The following is a 20,000-nucleotide window of genomic DNA, read 5'->3' as shown; positions in this document are numbered from 1 at the left end:
AGTATTTGATACATCAGAAAAGCAGAACTTAATATTTGGGACAGAAACCTTTGTTTGCAATTACAGAGAGCATACGTATCCTGTAGTTCTTGACCAGGTTTGCACACACTGCAGCAGGGATTTTGGCCCACTTCTCCATACAGACCTTCTCCAGATCCTTCAGGTTTCGGGGCTGTCGCTGGGCAATACGGACTTTCAGCTCCCTCCAAAGATTTTCTATTGGGTTCAGACTGGCTAGGCTACTCCAGGACCATGAGATGCTTCTTACGGAGCCACTCCTTAGTTGCCCTGGATGTGTGTTTCGGGTCATTGTCATGCTGGAAGACCAAGCCACGACCCATCTTCAATGCTCTTACTGAGGGAAGGAGGTTGGCGGCCAAGATCTTGCGATACATGGCCCCATCCATCCTCCCCTCAATACGGTGCAGTCATCCTGTCCCCTTTTCAGAAAAGCATCCCCAAAGAATGATGTTTTCACCTCCATGCTTCACGGTTGGGATGGTGTTCTTGGGGTTGTACTCATCAGTCTTCTTCCTCCAAACACGGCGAGTGGAGTTTAGACCAAAAAGCTCTATTTTTGTCTCATCAGACCACATGACCTTCTCCCATTCCTCCTCTGGATCATCCAGATGGTTATTGGCAAACTTCAGACGGACCTGGACATGCGCTGGCTTGAGCAGGGGGACCTTGTGTGCGCTGCAGGATTTTAATCCATGACGGCATAGTGTGTTACTAATGGTTTTCTTTGAGACTGTGGTCCCAGCTCTCTTCAGGTCATTGACCAGGTCCTGCCGTGTAGTTCTGGGCTGATTCCTCACCTTCCTCATGATCATTGATGCCCCACGAGGTGAGATCTTGCATGGAGCCCCAGACCGAGGGTGATTAACCGTCATCTTGAACTTCTTCCATTTTCTAATAATTGCGCCAACATTTGTTGCCTTCTCACCAAGCTGCTTGCCTATTGTCCTGTAGCCCATCCCAGCCTTGTGCAGGTCTACAATTTTATCCCTGGTTTCCTTACACAGCTCTCTGGTCTTGGCCATTGTGGAGAGGTTGGAGTCTGTTTGATTGAGTGTGTGGACAGGTGTCTTTTATACAGGTAACAAGTTCAAACAGGTGCAGTTAATACAGGTAATGAGTGGAGCACAGGAGGGCTTCTTAAAGAAAAACTAACAGGTCTGTGAGAGCCGGAATTCTTACTGGTTGGTAGGTGATCAAATAATTATGTCATGCAATAAAATGAAAATTAATTACTTAAAAATGATACAATGTGATTTTCTGGATTTTTGTTTTAGATTCCATCTCTCACAGTTGAAGTGTAACTATGATAAATATTAGTAGGACAATCTGCATCAGTGTATCAAATACTTGTTCTCCCCACTGTACCAATAGAAAACGCTCCGTTTCAAAATATTTCAATTCGGACTTGATGATATTGTACCGTTTTCCTTTTGCAACCTTAAATTGTGAATACAAATCAAATCAAAAGAACGGGGGAATGTTTTAGTCTCATGCTGTATGATTGGGCTACAGCGAACAGTGAAGTGAAGCTCTACACCTAAACCGTCATCACTTCAAAAGAATAGGAACAAACGGGGGAGGGCCTAGCCTTCTAAAGGAATATACTGCAATGGATGAACACAGTGCCGTACTCTCAGCTTTTATAATGACTGAATGGGAGAGGTGGAGGAATCGAATCAAGGATGAGGGGCAAAGAAGAATGAGAGGATAAATAAGACGATCCTGGATTGAAATACCATTTGAAAATCATTTGACATATTAGCTGGGCTTGACTGAGCATGCCTGTTGCAATGGAACCAACTGAATAGTCACAAAAGTTCCAACCCCCTGACAAACTGGCACTCCACGCAAGGCTAAAGCAATCGCTGAAAGTATTTGAAAGTATTTCCCCCTTCTGATGACCAGGTGGCGAAACGCATCTCTGCATGTCTGGCAGACATATCAGTGTGGATGACGGATCACCACCTCAAGCTGAACCTCGGCAAGACGGAGCTGCTCTTCCTCCCGGGGAAGGACTGCCCATTCCATGATCTCGCCATCACGGTTGACAACTCCATTGTGTCCTCCTCCCAGAGCGCTAAGAACCTTGGCGTGATCCTGGACAACACCCTGTCGTTCTCAACTAACATCAAGACGGTGGCCCGTTCCTGTAGGTTCATGCTCTACAACATCCGCAGAGTACGACCCTGCCTCACACAGGAAGCAGCGCAGGTCCTAATCCAGGCACTTGTCATCTCCCGTCTGGATTACTGCAACTCGCTGTTGGCTGGGCTCCCTGCCTGTGCCATTAAACCCCTACAACTCATCCAGAACGCCGCAGCCCGTCTGGTGTTCAACCTTCCCAAGTTCTCTCACGTCACCCCGCTCCTCCGCTCTCTCCACTGGCTTCCAGTTGAAGCTCGCATCCGCTACAAGACCATGGTGCTTGCCTACGGAGCTGTGAGGGGAACGGCACCTCAGTACCTCCAGGCTCTGATCAGGCCCTACACCCAAACAAGGGCACTGCGTTCTTCCACCTCTGGCCTGCTCGCCTCCCTACCACTGAGGAAGTACAGTTCCCGCGCAGCCCAGTCAAAACTGTTCGCTGCTCTGGCCCCCCAATGGTGGAATAAACTCCCTCACGACGCCAGGACAGCGGAGTCAATCACCACCTTCCGGAGACACCTGAAACCCCACCTCTTTCAGGAATACCTAGGATAGGATAAAGTAATCCTTCTCACCCCCCTTAAAAGATTTAGATGCACTATTGTAAAGTGGCTGTTCCACTGGATGTCTTAAGGTGAACGCACCAATTTGTAAGTCGCTCTGGATAAGAGCGTCTGCTAAATGACTTAAATGTAATGTAAATTTGAAAGCTTTCAAAAGTGTTTCAATTCAGGTCTGGTTGGAGTCTCTTGCACCTTCCCAGATGATATAATCCATTTGAGATATAGATCTAGTCGACGTGCGATGATTTTAGAGTCAGATGCATTCATAACTGTAGTTACGTCTACTAATTCTGATGCCTCTGTGCATCTACACGTTTCAATCAAGGCCTAATCTAAACCACAAGGGCGGGATGATTAATAGTGTGGTTATTGCAGAAAAAAATCACACCGCCATGGCTGGATCTTCTGGGCTGACTACATCTTCAATGAATTATAAAACGAGGAGCTGGAGCGGAAAACCTGCAAAATACCCTGAACACGCACTCATTAAACAGACCATAAACAGCTGCGCACACAACCACAAAATCTCTTGTACACACAAACTCTCTCCCTCACACACAGACCACCACCAATCAAGCTCTCACTCCAGGCACAGGAATGTTTGAGTTGTGTTCTAACAGACCCAGGAGTACAACTTCTCCATAAACCACAGCACCACTAGAGTGCTTCTCCTGGACTGTCAATGTGTTGGACGTTTATAGTGGATGCAAACAGAAGCACTGGAGGACGTAAAAAAGGTACTTCTCATTTCCGGTGTTAATGTGATGTCACTGTTAAGTAGCTCTCTGTAGCCATGGGGGTACATCCATCTGTAGTAAGAGCAACACAGGGTCCACTGGCCAATTCACTGACAAACGTCAGGTTCAGCTTGCTTACATAGAGCAGGTACTACCCGTTTGCTGAAATGGTTGCGAGAACGCGAAGTTCGCAAAGTTGAGAGCACTTTCAGGAGGTGCTGAAACCCAAAATTCTTCTCAACCACGGAGAATGGATGCATATCCACGGCTATAAACATACTTCAGAATGCTGTTCATTGACTACAGCTCAGCGTTCAACACCATAGTGCCCACAAAGCTCATCACTAAGCTAAGGACCCTGGGAGTAAACAACTCCCTCTGCAACTGGATCCTGGACTTCCTGGCAGTCAGCCCCCAGGTGATAAGGGTAGGCAACAACACGCTGACCCACAACACTGGGGCCCCTCAGGGCTGCGTGCTTAGTCCCCTCCTGTACTCTCTGTTCACCCACGACTGTGTGGCCAAGCACGACTCCAACACCTTCATTAAGTTTGCTGACGACACAACAATGGTAGGCATGATCACCGACAACAATGAGACAGCCTAACGGGGGGAGGTCAGAGACCTGGCAGTCTGGTGCCAGGACAACAACCTCTCCCTCAATGTGAGCAAGACAAAGGAGCTGATGGTGGACTATAGGAAAAGGAGGGCCGAACATTAACTATCATGGTCCAAAGACACCAAGACAGTTGTGAAGAGGGCACGACAACACCTTTTCCCCCACAGGAGACTGATTTGGCATGGGTCCCCAGATCCTTAAAAAGTTATACAGCTGCACCAGAGGGCATCCTGACCAGTTGCAACACCGCCTGGTATGGCAACTGCTCGGAATCTGACCGTAAAGGCGCTACAGAGGGTGTAATGTGTACGGCTCAGTACATTACTTTATTTAACTAGGCAAGTCAGTTAAGAACAAATTCTTATTTTCAATGACGGCCTAGGAACAGTGGGTTAACTGCCTGTTCAGGGGCAGAACGACAGATACCTTGTCAGCTCGGGGGTTTGAACTTGCAACCTTCCGGTTACTAGACCAACACTCTAACCACTAGGCTACCCTGCCGCCTATCCACAGGGGTACTGGAGAAGAATCATGAGGACTAAAACGCACATGACGGGGTACTTCAGGGGTACTCCGGGCAGAGAGAAATTCAGGTGGTGGTACAGTAACGGAAAAGGGATGGGAACCACTGATCTAGACTACACTAGATCTTCAGGGAGAGCCTCTGGAGCAGATCTAGTCAACTACAGCTCTACGTGAGTGGGACTTGTGGGCGTGGTTCTATTACCTTCTTGCCAATGATCTTCTTCCTCATGAACTCGCGGGCCTCGAACATGTAGGGGATGTCGTAGATGGGACGGAAACGCTTGTCTTTGTCTTTGTTCTTCTCCTGCAGAGAGAAAGGAGAAAGAGAGAGAGAGACAGCGAGATACAGGATGAGAACGAGAGAAGGGGAAAGCAGAGGGGGACAGAAAGAGATAAAGTTATTAAAACGTATTCAAACACTGACTTCCAGCCATCCCTCTCATCCTTCTCGTTTCTCTGCCGTGGCCCCGGCTCCCTTTCTTTCTTTCTTCCCCACCAGTCTGAATCCCCACTGCACTGTTGTTTACCGTCCACTCAGGAGTCCTGTCACTGGGGAGATGGGATGAGGACTGGTGCCATTGTTCCATCTCGATCATAAACACCCCGGCATGAATGACAGCATCACACACACACAAACACGTGCAAATACACACAAGGCAGGAACAGAACATAAATAGAACCCATTTGCATTTTCACAAGCGTTATTATTTTTTTGTCCTCCTTCAGTATCAGGAACAGACACACAGAAACAGGAACACAACAACAATTACAGTGAATGACAAACACACCCACACAAAGAAATGACACGCGCACAAATGCAAAAAGAAATAAGGCTATGGATTACAATAGCTCTGTGTTTGACGCCCATTCTATAAAGACCATTATTATCTCTCCACCACACACACACGGCGCTCGCCCTTTCCTCTCCTCCTTTGGGATGTTCTAGTCGTTCTCCTTGTGTCGGTGCTGACACGTGTGCTGTGCAGCTGAGCATATGGAAAGTTCTGGAGAAGAGGCAACAGGGGGCAGAGCATGGGCTTTGGGTGGAGAAGCCCACCCTCACTTTATAGAAAGAGAAACCATCGTTACAAAACTGCGCCCACACCCACGCTCCATTTCCCTTGGAACAGATTCCCTCTGAATGTGCCTACTTACGCTAGCCTAGCGCCCTTAGCAATTAGAGAACATTGTTCAAAACAGTTGACCTGACCGTGTGAGCCAGGCACCTGACTTCACAGGAGGGACTCCATCCACAGCAGAAATCACAATCTTAACCGCCTAATGTGGTTTCCGTTAACCTTGGCCAAAGTATTATGATGTTTGGGTCGATTAGCCCCCCCTCTCCTCACTCTCCCCCCCCCCACCACTCTCTCCAGCTCAGTGCTTTTGAGAGGTAAGCTAATCAATCTCACACCTGGCCAATGGAACTCCCCTCCTGCTGATTCCCAGAGCCACCGACCTCCATTTTGTTTCCGCTGGGGCTTCACAAAGGCCTTTCATTGAAGCTCAGTTACCTTGGGATGAGGGGGTCTTTGGTATACTGCCTAGGGACTGAATCCACCATGATGTGTCTAAGGAGGTTTACCACATGACCTTTACCTCGGTGCACAGTTACATGGGTGTTAATAGGCTTTCACTGACTCTCTGAAACTCCTCCATTTTGTGCCTGCCAAGGCCCATTATCAGCTGATGGTACCATGCCCAGATACAACTACACTTGGGTCAAGACTACTCACGCTACTTCACCTCGCAGAAAGACACTCAAACATTTGTTAATGAGGTGTTTCGCTCAAGAAAGGATCCAAGTCAGGAGGGATAAAGACCTAAATGTCAGCTGTACTGTATTGTGCCAATTAGAGAGAGAGCGAGAGACAGAGGACACAGACCTATCGTCTCCCCTGTTCTACAGGAGTGTGAAACCCATCAGGAGGAACAAGAGGAGGAGAGAAAGAAGACTGACAGATAGCGAGGCAGACAGATTTGAGGAGGAAGATGAGGAAAAGAGAGAGGGGAAGAGAGGACATCCTCTATCCATCTAAATCTCAAACTATAAATATCTGTGTAGAGATTCTATCCCCTAGAGCGGACACAACGAGCCCATGTGACCCAAGGACGCATCTAATGTCACCTTGTGTGAGGACACAGCGTCCCAGTAACCATGGCAATGAAATACAAAAATACAAGTGGCTGGGAGCGAGAGATGGAACGAAAAGGCCCCAAATCACTTCTTTTCTTCTTCTTTTTTTTTTTTAAGGAGGGCAATAAAACGATTCCACAAGGCCCGGGAATCGATAGGCGGCATTGATCCGCAGGAACCACACAATATTTTACCATGCGGTGGGTCTAATGCATTTTGTATGACTCCAGCTACTGAGCCTCCACATAAACTGGCCATATCAACTAATATACTGTTCTACTGTCAACAATTGGCGATGTCTAACGTCAGACTCATCCTGCTTCCACCTTTTACAGAGCATGATAGAAAATGCTCAAAAACATTGCTCTGCCCATTTCACAGTCCTGTAGGCCTATTGATGTTCATGGTAGGTAGCATGTCTGTACAATACACACTCAAGCTAACTTAAGGCCTCAAAGGATGGCATCGATCTGTGATAAATGAGAGAGAGAAACAGGGGACGTGTTCTAATACCCATTTAAGCCGTCATTCCCTTTATTAACAGTGACAATATTGAAAGACAACACGGACAGGAAGGCATTTCAGAGGATTGAGACAGTTGGATATATAACTGTACGGATAATGTAAATACAATGAATTCCCTGGTTTCCCGAAATCCTGGTTAGAGGATTTCTGGAATCTGGAGTTCCTTCTTATTCCCTCCTACCATGGAAAACCAGGGAATTTCTTGAAAAGGTTCCCGTAATTTTGCAGCCCTTAAACAAGAGTTATCCATAATTCATTGACTGAACACAAAAGAGGAAATCATATAGAATGGGCTAGCTAGTCAACGTGAAAGTGTCTTGGAGTCAGATCCCCCGTCCTTTCCCCCACCATTATATCTAATGCTACAACTGAAGGTTGTTGAGAAAGTCCTATTTGATGGCGATCCCAACATGACACTAATATCAACATAATTCCCTCTGGGACTTATACTCTATTGGGGTAAATTCCTTTCACTATAAATGACCCCTGGTTGAGACTAAATGTATGACTAGCACAAAAACATGACGCTGGCTTGTAAATAGCAGCGTAGCTGTAGGGGATTGAAAAAAACAAGTGGGGGGGTTCACGACCTACTGACCCTGAGGATGGGGGTCATGTGGTGTGGAATGTGCTGGTTTGGGGGAGGAGTGTGGGATTGGGGTTGGATGTTGTGTGTGTGTGTGTGTGTGTGTGTGTGTGTGTGTGTGTGTGTGTGTGTGTGTGTGTGTGTGTACACAATGCCTTGTTAAAGTATTCCGACCCCATGGATTTCTTCACAGTTTATTGTTACAAAGTGGGATTCGAATCTGTCTTTTTTTTACCAACAATTACACAAATTACTCTGTCAAAAAGGTTGTTTTTTAAGATACAAAAACAGCTTCATGAGTCAATACATGTTAGAAACAACTTTGCCATTTCGTACAGCTGTAAGTCTTCTTGGGTAAGTCTATAAGACCGTTTTGGCACACCTGGATTGTGCAATATTTGCCCATTATTATTTTCAAAATTCTTCAAGGTTTGTCAAGATGCTGGGGATCATGGCTAGACAGCCATTTTCAAGTCCTGCCATAGATTTCCAAGCAGATTTAGGTCCAAACTGGTACTTGGTCACTCAGGAACATACACTGTCTTTCTTGGTAAGCAACTCCAGTGTAGATTTGGCCTTGTGTTTTAGGTTGTTGTCCTGCTGAACGGGGAATTCCTCTTCCAGTCTCTGGTGTAAAGCAGACTGAAGCAGGGATGTTGCTTTTGCTTAGCTCCATTCAGTTTCTTTTTATCCTGAAAAACTCCCCAGTATTTGGCGATGTCAAGCATACCCATACCATGATACAGCCACCACCATGCTGGAAAATGAGGCAGTTCCGCAGTGATATGTTGGATTTGCCCAAAACAGAAGGCTTTGCATTTAGACCAAAAAGTATATTCCTTTGCTGTGTATATTTGCAGGATTACTTCCGTGACTTTTTGTAAACAAGGAGCATGTTTGACTGTTCTGTATTCTTCTATTCACTCTGTCATTTGGTTCATCATTGTGGCGTCATTACAATATCGATCCATCCTCAGCTTTCTCCCATCACAGACACTGAACTTTGTTCATTTCAAAATCAACAACAGCTTCATGGTAACATCGCTGAGCAGTTTCCATCACCACCTGCACCTCAGAAGAAAGACTGCATCTTTGAGGTACCCGAGTGGTTTGATACATCATCCACAACATAATCATTAACTACACCGTGCATCGCGATATATTCAGTGTCTGATTTGTTATTGTTACTCATCTAACAATCACTGCCCTTCTTTATGAGGCTTTCAAAAAGCTTCCTTGGTCTTTGTAGTTGAACCTGTGCTTGAAATTCAATACTTGACTGAGGGACCTTACAGATGGATGTATGTACACTACCGGTCAAAAGTTTTAGAACACCTACTCACTCAAGGGTTTCACTTTATTTGTACTGTTTTCTACATTGTAGAATAATAGTGAAGACCTCAAAACTATGAAAAAACACAAATCGAATCATGCAGGAACCAAAAAGTGTTTATATTTTAGATTCTTCAAAGTAGCCACCCTTTGCCTTGATGACAGCTTTGCGTACTCTTGGCATTCTCTCAACCAGTTTCATGAGGTAGTCACCTGGAATGCATTTCAATTAACAAGTGTGCCTTCTTAAAAAAGTTCATTTGTGGAAAAGACCAAGTCCATATTATGGCAAGAACAGCTCAAATAAGCAAAGAGAAACGACATTCCATCATTACTTTAAGACATGGTCAAAAACCATCAAGCACTATGATGAAACTGGCTCTCATGAGAACCACCACAGGAATGGAAGACCAAGAGTTACCTCTGCAGCAGAAGAAAAGTTAGAGTTACCAGCCTCAGAAATTGCAGCTCAAATAAATGCTTCAGAGTTCAATTGACAGATACATCAACTGTTCAGAGGAGACTGTGTGAGTCAGGCTTTCATGGTTGAATTGCTGCAAAGAAACCACTACTAAAAAGGACACCAATAAGAATAAGACTTGCTTGGGCCAAGAAACACGAGCAATGGACATTAGACCGGTGGATATCTGTCCTTTGGTCTGGAGTCTAAATTTGATATTTTTGGTTCCAACCGCTGTGTCTTTGTGGGACGCTGTGTGGGTGAACGGATGATCTCCGCATGTGTATTTCCCACCGTAAAGCATGGAGGAGGAGGTGTTATGGTATGGGGGTGCTTTACTGGTGACACTGATTTATTTAGAATTCAAGGCACACTTAACCAGCATGGCTACCACAGCATTCTGCACCGATACGCCATCCCATCTGGTTTGGGCTTAGTGGGACTGTCATTTGTCTTTCAACAGGACAATGACCCAACACACCTCCAGACTGTGTAAGGGCTATTTGAACAAGAAGGAACGTGATGGAGTGCTACATCAGATGACCTGGCCTCCACAACCCTCCAACCTCAACCAAATTGAGATTGTTTGGGATGAGTCAGACAGCAGAGTGAAGGAAAAACAGCCAACAAGTGCTCAGCATATGTGGGAACTCCTTCAAGACTGTTGAAAAGCATTCCAGGTGAAGCTGTTTGAGAGAATGCCAAGAGTGTGCAAAGCTGTCATCAAGGCAAAGGGTGGCTATTTGAAGAATTTCAAATATATTTTCAATTTGTTTAACACTTATTTGGTTACTACACTATTCCATGTGTTATTTCATAGTTTTGATGTCTTCGCCATTATTCTACAATGTAGAAAATAGTCAAATAAATAAAAACCCTTGAAATGTTCTAAAAACTTTTGAACGGTAGTGTGTGTGTGTGTGTGTGTGTGGGGCGGGGGGCAGAAGAAGGGTTAGTTCAACCCCTATTAATTCACACAGTCCCCGTTTCGGGGTGGCAGGTAGCCTAGTTTTTAGAGCGTTGGACTAGTAACCGAAAGGTTGCTGGATCGAATCCCCGAGCTGACAAGGTAAAACTCTGTCTTTCTGCCCCGGTAGGCCAGCATTGTAAATAAGAATTTGTTCTAAACTGACTTGCTTAGTTTAATAAAGGTTCAATGGAAAGCCACATCGTACTCCTATACTCATTTAGCCTTGCCTAAAACAAAGAGGCTTAATATTTAAGCAACAACTATATTTTAGTTATTCACTTTTTATTTAATTTTTTTAAATAAGTATTTTACAAAAACAAAATAATTCAATGCGTTGTAATCCCACAAACTGAAGAAATCCAAGAGGCCTGAATACTTTTGCAAGGTGCTGCGCGTGGAGTGCATTGTGTGTGCAGACACCGCAGAGTGTGTATGGCGTGGGCACGCTGGCTAGCCTGTAGAGAGAGAGAACGAACATTGAAGATGGAACTGTACATTGGCCTTAGAGAAACGACCTGCATTTAAGACTGACTGCATGTGTAAAGACCTCCCTAAATAAATGAGCATGAAACTGTTGTAGAGAGAGGGGGACGGAGGGAGGGAAAGAGGAGCACACAGTACCTGAAGCTTTAATACAAGACATACATGGTGCTAGCTCACAAACACAAACAAAAACACACCCCAGCCATGTCAACAAGCACTGTGCTTACACACACACACCAACTCCTGGAACTCATTAATGATAGAATGTTTATATTTGAAGATAGCAGAGAGACCAGTATCTTTGGCACATGACATGGACTATAAGAAAGTGGATTAGCTGAAGAGACTGGTACCCAAGCAGCCAAGTCATCCATCTTCAACGACAGACACACACTTTCACTACAACATCCCCATCCTCTACGATCTTCAACGACAGACACACACTTTCACTACAACATCCCCACCCTCTACGATCTTCAACGACAGACACACACTTTCACTACAACATCCCCACCCTCTACGATCTTCAACGACAGACACACACTTTCACTACAACATCCCCACCCTCTACGATCTTCAACGACAGACACACACTTTCACTACAACATCCCCACCCTCTACGATCTTCAACGACAGACACACACTTTCACTACAACATCCCCACCCTCTACGATCTTCAACGACAGACACACACTTTCACTACAACATCCCCACCCTCTACGATCTTCAACGACAGACACACACTTTCACTACAACATCCCCACCCTCTACGATCTTCAACGACAGACACACACTTTCACTACAACATCCCCACCCTCTACGATCTTCAACGACAGACACACACTTTCACTACAACATCCCCACCCGATCTTACGACACATCTTCAACGACAGACACACACTTTCACTACAACATCCCCACCCTCTACGATCTTCAACGACAGACACACTTTCACTACAACATCCCCACCCTCTACGATCTTCAACGACAGACACACACTTTCACTACAACATCCCCACCCTCTACGATCTTCAACGACAGACATTTCTGGAAGAGTCATCGTGTGAAGTATCCTAAGGTAAGATGTTTTTATTTATTACAGTCACAGCAGCTGTCCCCGTTTCTCTTGCGTCTGGGTATGTTTTCCGTACTACCACATCACACAGTGCTACGCAGGTTGACCCATTGACGTAGCTAGCTAACACACTCCCCGCTAACTCCACTGTCAATCTCACTGAGATCATCATCATCATCTCCTCCTCCTCCTCTATCGTAGGCGATGACATAAGAGCTGCTGGGTTGTGCGTGGGCCAAAAACTTTCAGCCAATCGCAGGCAAGGAGCACGGGGTCCAACCGGCGTATGGCGAAATGTCAAACAGCCAATGGGGCGTGAGATGAGTCACGGGGGAAGTGCAGTGGGACGACCCCAGATGACGGGGTCAGTGCACCACGCTGGAGGCCACAGGCACAATAAAATGAAGAGAACGCATGGAGAGACATGAGGGAGGAAGGGGGGTATGAAGGCATGAGGGAGTGAGATAGATGGCGAGAGAACAAGAGGGGTGAGGGCATGAGCAGAGCAAAACAAAGAGGGGAAGAACTACAGAAAATAACATCTTCCACTATATACATACAGACTGCAAAATAACACCAGGCACTTTGATGGCAAAATAGATACTGTACGCAGATGACACACACACAAAGTTTAGCTGTAGAGATGAAAGGAAGCTATTCTGTCCGCATAAGTATGAGACATACACACTAGAGCAATGAGTCAGAACTATACATTCCACCTAAGGATGAGACACTTCCTGTGTTGGTTCCCATTACATAAAGACGACGGTTTGTCGTCATCTCTTATGCTATACGTTAAGCCCCCCCATTACACACACACAGGGAGGGAGTGGGTATAACAGTGACTCATTGAGCTGTTCTGACATCTCCCCCATCTACTATTGCGTTTTCTCCAGGCTTGTCCTGCTGCCTGCTACTGCTGCAGAGGCTGGCTGGAGAGAGAGGGAGGGGAAAACGAGCTCCAACCCGGCCTGCTCAAAATAACTTGCATCTGAAAATACACCACTGCCACACCAGAGGAGAGGAGAGAGGGAAGGAGACAGATGGGAGGGATGAGAAAGTAAGAGGGGAAGAGTACATGGTTGAGTGAAAAAGAGAACAGAGAGGCACCCAGAGGGGGGAGAGAGAGGAAGCAAAGCCTAAAAAGGGTTGGTACCCTTAACATGAAGGTCACGTTTCACTGTGGCTAGTCACCATTGGTCCCACAGGCTGTCAATCAAACCATGTCCCATGGTTGGAGGAAGTCCCAGCAACCAGAAAGGGAAAGAGAGAGTGGGGAAGGGTGGGTGGGGGGTCGTGCAGAAGAGCAGAAGGCTTGGCAGCGGTTGTCACTGGTCATCGCATCTGGTCCTGGAACCGCCCCATACGGCCACACACACAGGACTGGCCCTGGAACCTCCCCATACGGCCACACACACAGGACTGGCCCTGGATCCTCCCCATACGGCCACACACACAGGACTGGCCCTGGAACCTCCCCATATGGCCACACACACACACAGGACTGGCCCTGGAACCTCCCCATACGGCCACACACACACACAGGACTGGCCCTGGAACCTCCCCATACGGCCACACACACACACAGGACTGGCCCTGGAACCTCCCCATACGGCCACACACACACACAGGACTGGCCCTGGAACCTCCCCATACGGACACACACACACACGGGACTGGCCCTGGAACCTCCCCATACGGCCACACACACAGGACTGGCCCTGGAACCTCCCCATACGGCCACACACACAGGACTGGCCCTGGATCCTCCCCATACGGCCACACACACAGGACTGGCCCTGGAACCTCCCCATACGGCCACACACACACACAGGACTGGCCCTGGAACCTCCCCATACGGCCACACACACACACAGGACTGGCCCTGGAACCTCCCCATACGGCCACACACACACACAGGACTGGCCCTGGAACCTCCCCATACGGCCACACACACACACAGGACTGGCCCTGGAACCTCCCCATACGGCCACACACACACACGGGACTGGCCCTGGAACCTCCCCATACGGCCACACACACACACAGGACTGGCCCTGGAACCTCCCCATACGGCCACACACACACACAGGACTGGCCCTGGAATCTCCCCATACGGCCACACACACACACAGGACTGGCCCTGGAACCTCCCCATACGGCCACACACACACACAGGACTGGCCCTGGAATCTCCCCATACGGCCACACACACACACAGGACTGGCCCTGGAATCTCCCCATACGGCCACACACACACACAGGACTGGCCCTGGAACCTCCCCATACGGCCACACACACACACAGGACTGGCCCTGGAAACATCTCATACAGCCACACACACACACACACACAGGACTGGCCCTGGAAAAATCTCATACAGCCACACACACACACAGGACTGGCCCTGGAACCTCCCCATACGGCCACACACACACACAGGACTGGCCCTGGAACCTCCCCATACGGCCACACACACACACAGGACTGGCCCTGGAACCTCCCCATGCGGCCACACCACACACACACACACACAGGACTGGCCCTGGAACCTCCCCATACGGCACACACACACACACACACACACAGGACTGGCCCTGGAACCTCCCCATACGGCCAGACACACACACACACACACACAGGACAGGCCCTGGAAACTCCCCAAAGTCCCAATTCAGCTTGGAGGGACAGGGAGGGGGTACCCGGTATTTTACTATGGAACTGAGGGAGGTCACAGAAGGCACTGTAGCCACAAGCTGTGAGCGTGCGCGTAAGACTACTTATGAGAAGCCAAATCCAGTCTGTCTACTGACACAGGCAGCTTAGGGGAACATGTGTGGGCTTCCTAACTAAATCAGGCAACTGATCAGGAGTGAGATTAGCATTTAGCAGACATCTGGCAGTAGGGAAAGCAGGGCTAGCAGGGATGTCATCCTACACATACTGCACGTGCATGGTGACATTTCTGTCACCCCGGAAACACGTCAGACAACTGGACCAGCAACACTGCATGGTGACCTCCAACTTCCAACTCTCAAACACTTTCTCTCAAGGACAAATGCTGTAGTGTGTCAGTATGCATGTATCCTTCCTACTCTGGGCGTCGCTTTTGGCCTTTACGTAACACTAGGGTTAGCTAATAGAACACAGAGACAGAGCCACAGAGACAGAGCCACAGAGACAGAGCCACAGAGACAGAGCCACAGAGACAGAGCCACAGAGACAGAGCCAGAGCCACAGAGACAGAGCCACAGAGACAGAGCCACAGAGACAGCGCCACAGAGACAGCGCCACAGAGACAGCGCCACAGAGCCACAGAGACAGCGCCACAGAGACAGCGCCAGAGACAGCGCCACAGAGACAGAGCCACAGACAGAGGAACATACAGCAGTGAAAGCACATCTTTGTCTCCATATGCTGGTCTTAACCCCTCTCCCAGCCTTCCCCAAACATACGACCGTGCAATGGAGCACAAAGTACATGCTGTCAACGCATCTGGTACAGCCAGAGAGGGAGAAAGAGAGAGGTGGGGGTACAGAGAGAGAACTACAGAAAAGGAGGGAGAGAATTAGAAGGCAGGGAGATTGAAGAGATGGAGGAGGAGTAGGTGGATGGATGAAGAGAGATGCAGACATGCCTGTTACAACAAAGGAAGCAGAGGCATACTGTACAGACACACTGGCCAATGAGGCAAGCAATGACTCTGCAAAGGATAAAGAGTGGAAAACACAGACACACAAAGAGCTACCTGAGCCCTATACTACGAATCAGGTTTTAGGAGTTATCGAGGTAACTTTGGTCAACCGAGTTCAACTCAGGATAACCAGTATTGCAAAAGTCGCACACCCTTTAGCCAGGTAAACATGTTTATCCCAACGAATCCTTCAGAACTAAAAGGCTACCTCAGGGCTAACTCAATTTATCCTGAATGAAGTGTCCGAGCCACGAGTTGAGGACCAATGAAATCAGATATCCTCCCTCTTGCAAAGATAACGTCATCATCTCCTTCATTTGAAGACAACGACTGATTAAATATTTTATTAAATCAAATTATCACATTACACATTTAGTAAAGGATTTGCTTCCTGAGATGGTTTTCACAAATTTCTAAATACATACTGACAGCCGCAACCAACCAGAGACATAATCCATAGATGATAGTTCCCATTCAAGACTAGACTGGAAGCCATTGCTAGTGTACCCATAAGCTTAACATTCAAATTAACAGGGTCAGGGGTCACAAAACCCTTCTAAACTCACTGTCAACTGCGATTATTTTCAGCAAACTTAACATGTGTAAATATTAGTATGAATATAACAAGAATCAACAACAGACATAAGCTGAACAAGTTCCACAGACATGTGACTGACAGAAAAGGAATAATGTGTCCCTGAACAAAGGGGGGGGTTCACAATCAAAAGTAAGTCAGTATCTGGTGTGGCCACCAGCTGCATTAAGTACTGCAGTGCATCTCCTCCTCATGGACTGCACCAGCTTTGCCAGTTCTTGCTGTGAGATGTTACCCCACTCTTCCACCAGGGCACCTGCAAGTTCCCAGACATTTCTGGAGGGAACGGCCCTAGTCCTCACCCTGCGATCCAACAGGTCCCGGACATTTCTGGGGGGGAACGGCCCTAGTCCTCACCCTCCGATCCAACAGGTCCCGGACATTTCTGGGGGGGGAACGGCTCTAGTCCTCACCCTCAGATTCAAAAGTTCCCGGATATTTCTGGGGGGGAACGGCTCTAGTCCTCACCCTCCGATCCAAAAGGTCCCGGACATTTCTGGGGGGGAACGGCCCTAGTCCTCACCCTCCGATCCAACAGGTCCCGGACATTTCTGGGGGGGAACGGCCCTAGTCCTCACCCTCCGATCCAACAGGTCCCGGACATTTCTGGGGGGGAACGGCCCTAGTCCTCACCCTCCGATCCAACAGGTCCCAGACATTTCTGGGGGGAACGGCCCTAGTCCTCACCCTCCGATCCAACAGGTCCCGGACATTTCTGGGGGGAACGGCTCTAGTCCTCACCCTCCGATCCAACAGGTCCCGGACATTTCTGGGGGGAACGGCCCTAGTCCTCACCCTCCGATCCAACAGGTCCCGGACATTTCTGGGGGGGAACGGCCCTAGTCCTCACCCTCCGATCCAACAGGTCCCGGACATTTCTGGGGGGAACGGCCCTAGTCCTCACCCTCCGATCCAACAAGTCCCGGACATTTCTGGGGGGAACGTCCCTAGTCCTCACCCTCCGATCCAACAGGTCCCGGACATTTCTGGGGGGAACGGCCCTAGTCCTCACCCTCCGACCCAACAGGTCCCAGACATTTCTGGGGTGAACGGACCTAGTCCTCACCCTCCAATCCAACAGGTCCCAGACATTTCTGGGGGGAATGGCCCTAGTCCTCACCCTCCGATCAAACAGGTCCCAGACATTTCTGGGGGGAATGTCCCTAGTCCTCACCCTCCGATCCAACAGGTCCCAGACATTTCTGGGGGGGACGGCCCTAGTCCTCACCCTCCGATCCAACAGGTCCCAGACATTTCTGGGGGGAATGGTCCTAGCCCTCAGTCTCCGATCCAACAGGTCCCAGACATTTCTGGGGGGAATGGTCCTAGCCCTCAGTCTCCGATCCAACAGGTCCCAGGCGTGCTCAATGGGATTGTGATCCAGGTTCTTCGATGGCCATGGCAGAACACTGACATTCCTGCCTTGCAGGAAAACACGCACAGAAGGAGCAGTATGGCCAGTGCCATTGTCATGCTCGAGGGTCATGTCAGGATGAGCCTGCAGGAAGGTTACCACATGAGGGAGGAGGATGTCTTCCTTGTAACGCACAGCGTTGAGATTGGACTGAGCTTGTTGTCATTGCAGGCAATAATGCTGTGACACCGCCCCAGACCATGACGGACCCTCCACCTCCAAATCGATCCTGCTCCAGAGTACAGGCCTCGGTGTAACGCCCATTCCTTCGACAATAAACGTGAATCCGACCATCACCGCTGGTGAGACAAAACCACCACTTGTCAGTGAAGATCACTTTTTTGCCAGTCCTGTCTGGTCCAGCGAAGATCAGCCTCTCTCAGCCTATTACGGACAGTCTAAGCACTGATGGAGAGATTGTGCGTTCCTGGTGTAACTCGGGCAGTTGATGTTGCCATCCTGTACCTGTCCCGCAAGTGTGATGTTCTGACGTACCGATCCTGTGCAGGTGTGGTTACACGTGGTGACACTGCGAGGACGATTCACCGCGAGGACAATCAGCTTGTTCATTGAACAAGTATGGGAAACAGTGTTTAACCCCTTTACAATGAAGACCGGTGTAGTTATTTGGATTTTTACTAATTATCTTTGAAAGACAAGAGTCCTGAAATAGGGACGTTTCTTTTTTTGCTGAGTTGATGTATTATATGTCTATGGCCACAAGGTAAAGAAGGAGTGAGAGGTGGGAGGAAAAGATACCTGTGCATTGATCAGCACAGCAAAGACGGCATTAACGATAAGTAATCAAATAAAAACTATTCTAAAAGTCTATTTCACACCATAGGATTGATGTTTCAGCATCGTCTCAATGCACGAGCAGTTACAAGCCTGCTAGAGTTAGTGGCAGATGGATGAGTAATACGGATGAAGCCTGACCTGGAATGTGAAGCTAACTGAATCTGGTTAGCTTCATACAGTTTAAGAGCAGCAGGTAGCCTAGCGGTTAGAGCATTGGGCCAGAACTGAAAGGCTCATGGTCAGAATACCAAAATCGACAAGGTGAAAAGAAATCAGCCAATGTGCCCTTGAGCAAGGCACTTAACGCTCATTTGCTCCAGGGCACCGTACTACTATGGCTGACCCTGTAATACAACACATTTCACTGCACCCACTGGTGTATGTGACAAAACATATTTATTTATCCGGAGTAGATCTAGCTTGTTTCATATTATACCACTCTGATCAACAAGAGACGACAACACACCAGAGACAGGGGACAGAGAATGAGACAGGGGACAGAGAATGAGACAGGGGACAGAGAATGAGACAGGGGACAGAGAATGAGACAGAGAATGAGACAGGGGACAGAGAATGAGACAGGGGACAGAGAATGAGACAGGGGACAGAGAATGAGACAGGGGACAGAGAATGAGACAGGGGACAGAGAATGAGACAGAGAATGAGACCGGGGACAGAGAATGAGACCGGGGACAGAGAATGAGACCGGGGACAGAGAATGAGACAGGGGGACAGAGAATGAGACCAGAGAATGAGACCGGGGACAGAGAATGAGACCGGGGACAGAGAATGAGACAGGGGACAGAGAATGAGACAGGGGACAGAGAATGAGAGCAATAAGGGTGAAAGGGAAGGGAACAGAGGGAAAGAAGGAGAGGGACAAAGGGAGGAGGAGTACAAAGTATTCTCCTAATGATCTGAGACGCTAACAATGGAAGGGAGAGAGGGTGAGGAGGAGGGGACAAGGGAGGAGGGGAAGATGCAGCATGAAGGGCAATAGAAGAAAAAGTGTAAAATCTATGAGCCTCCGACTGCTAAACATGGTCTATATTTACAGATTAATGTTCTCCCTTCTGCAATAATTAAACATTACAATATGAATAGAAATCCCCATGACGATCTTCAGACACCTCCAGTCTAAATTAGAAGAGATTATGCCAGTCTGAGTAGGCTATCAAAAAACAAATAAAGATACAAATCAGACATTAAAAAGCTTTAACCAGGCATACGCTTCATTTTAATGTGTATTGTGCCCATTTCGGTATATGACAACAAGCGTTTTAAATCCACCTGCCGACTAGTAAGTATTGAAAGGTATTCA

At 47.9% G+C, this 20,000-nt stretch overlaps 1 protein-coding gene across 1 annotated transcript in view; it reads right to left on the bottom strand.

The window, feature by feature from the left end:
* Positions 1-20,000, bottom strand: part of snd1 (staphylococcal nuclease and tudor domain containing 1) — a 368,696-nt gene that overhangs the window by 315,258 nt on the left and 33,438 nt on the right. Inside the window, exon 11 of the mRNA XM_065021501.1 lies at positions 4,813-4,914. Coding sequence (XP_064877573.1) covers positions 4,813-4,914 — 102 coding nt within the window. The remainder of the gene's footprint in view (positions 1-4,812; positions 4,915-20,000) is intronic.

This window comes from Oncorhynchus nerka, linkage group LG8 (genome assembly GCF_034236695.1).
Source record: "Oncorhynchus nerka isolate Pitt River linkage group LG8, Oner_Uvic_2.0, whole genome shotgun sequence".
Taxonomy (NCBI): domain Eukaryota; kingdom Metazoa; phylum Chordata; class Actinopteri; order Salmoniformes; family Salmonidae; genus Oncorhynchus; species Oncorhynchus nerka.
This window is presented reverse-complemented; position numbering and strand designations above follow the sequence as displayed.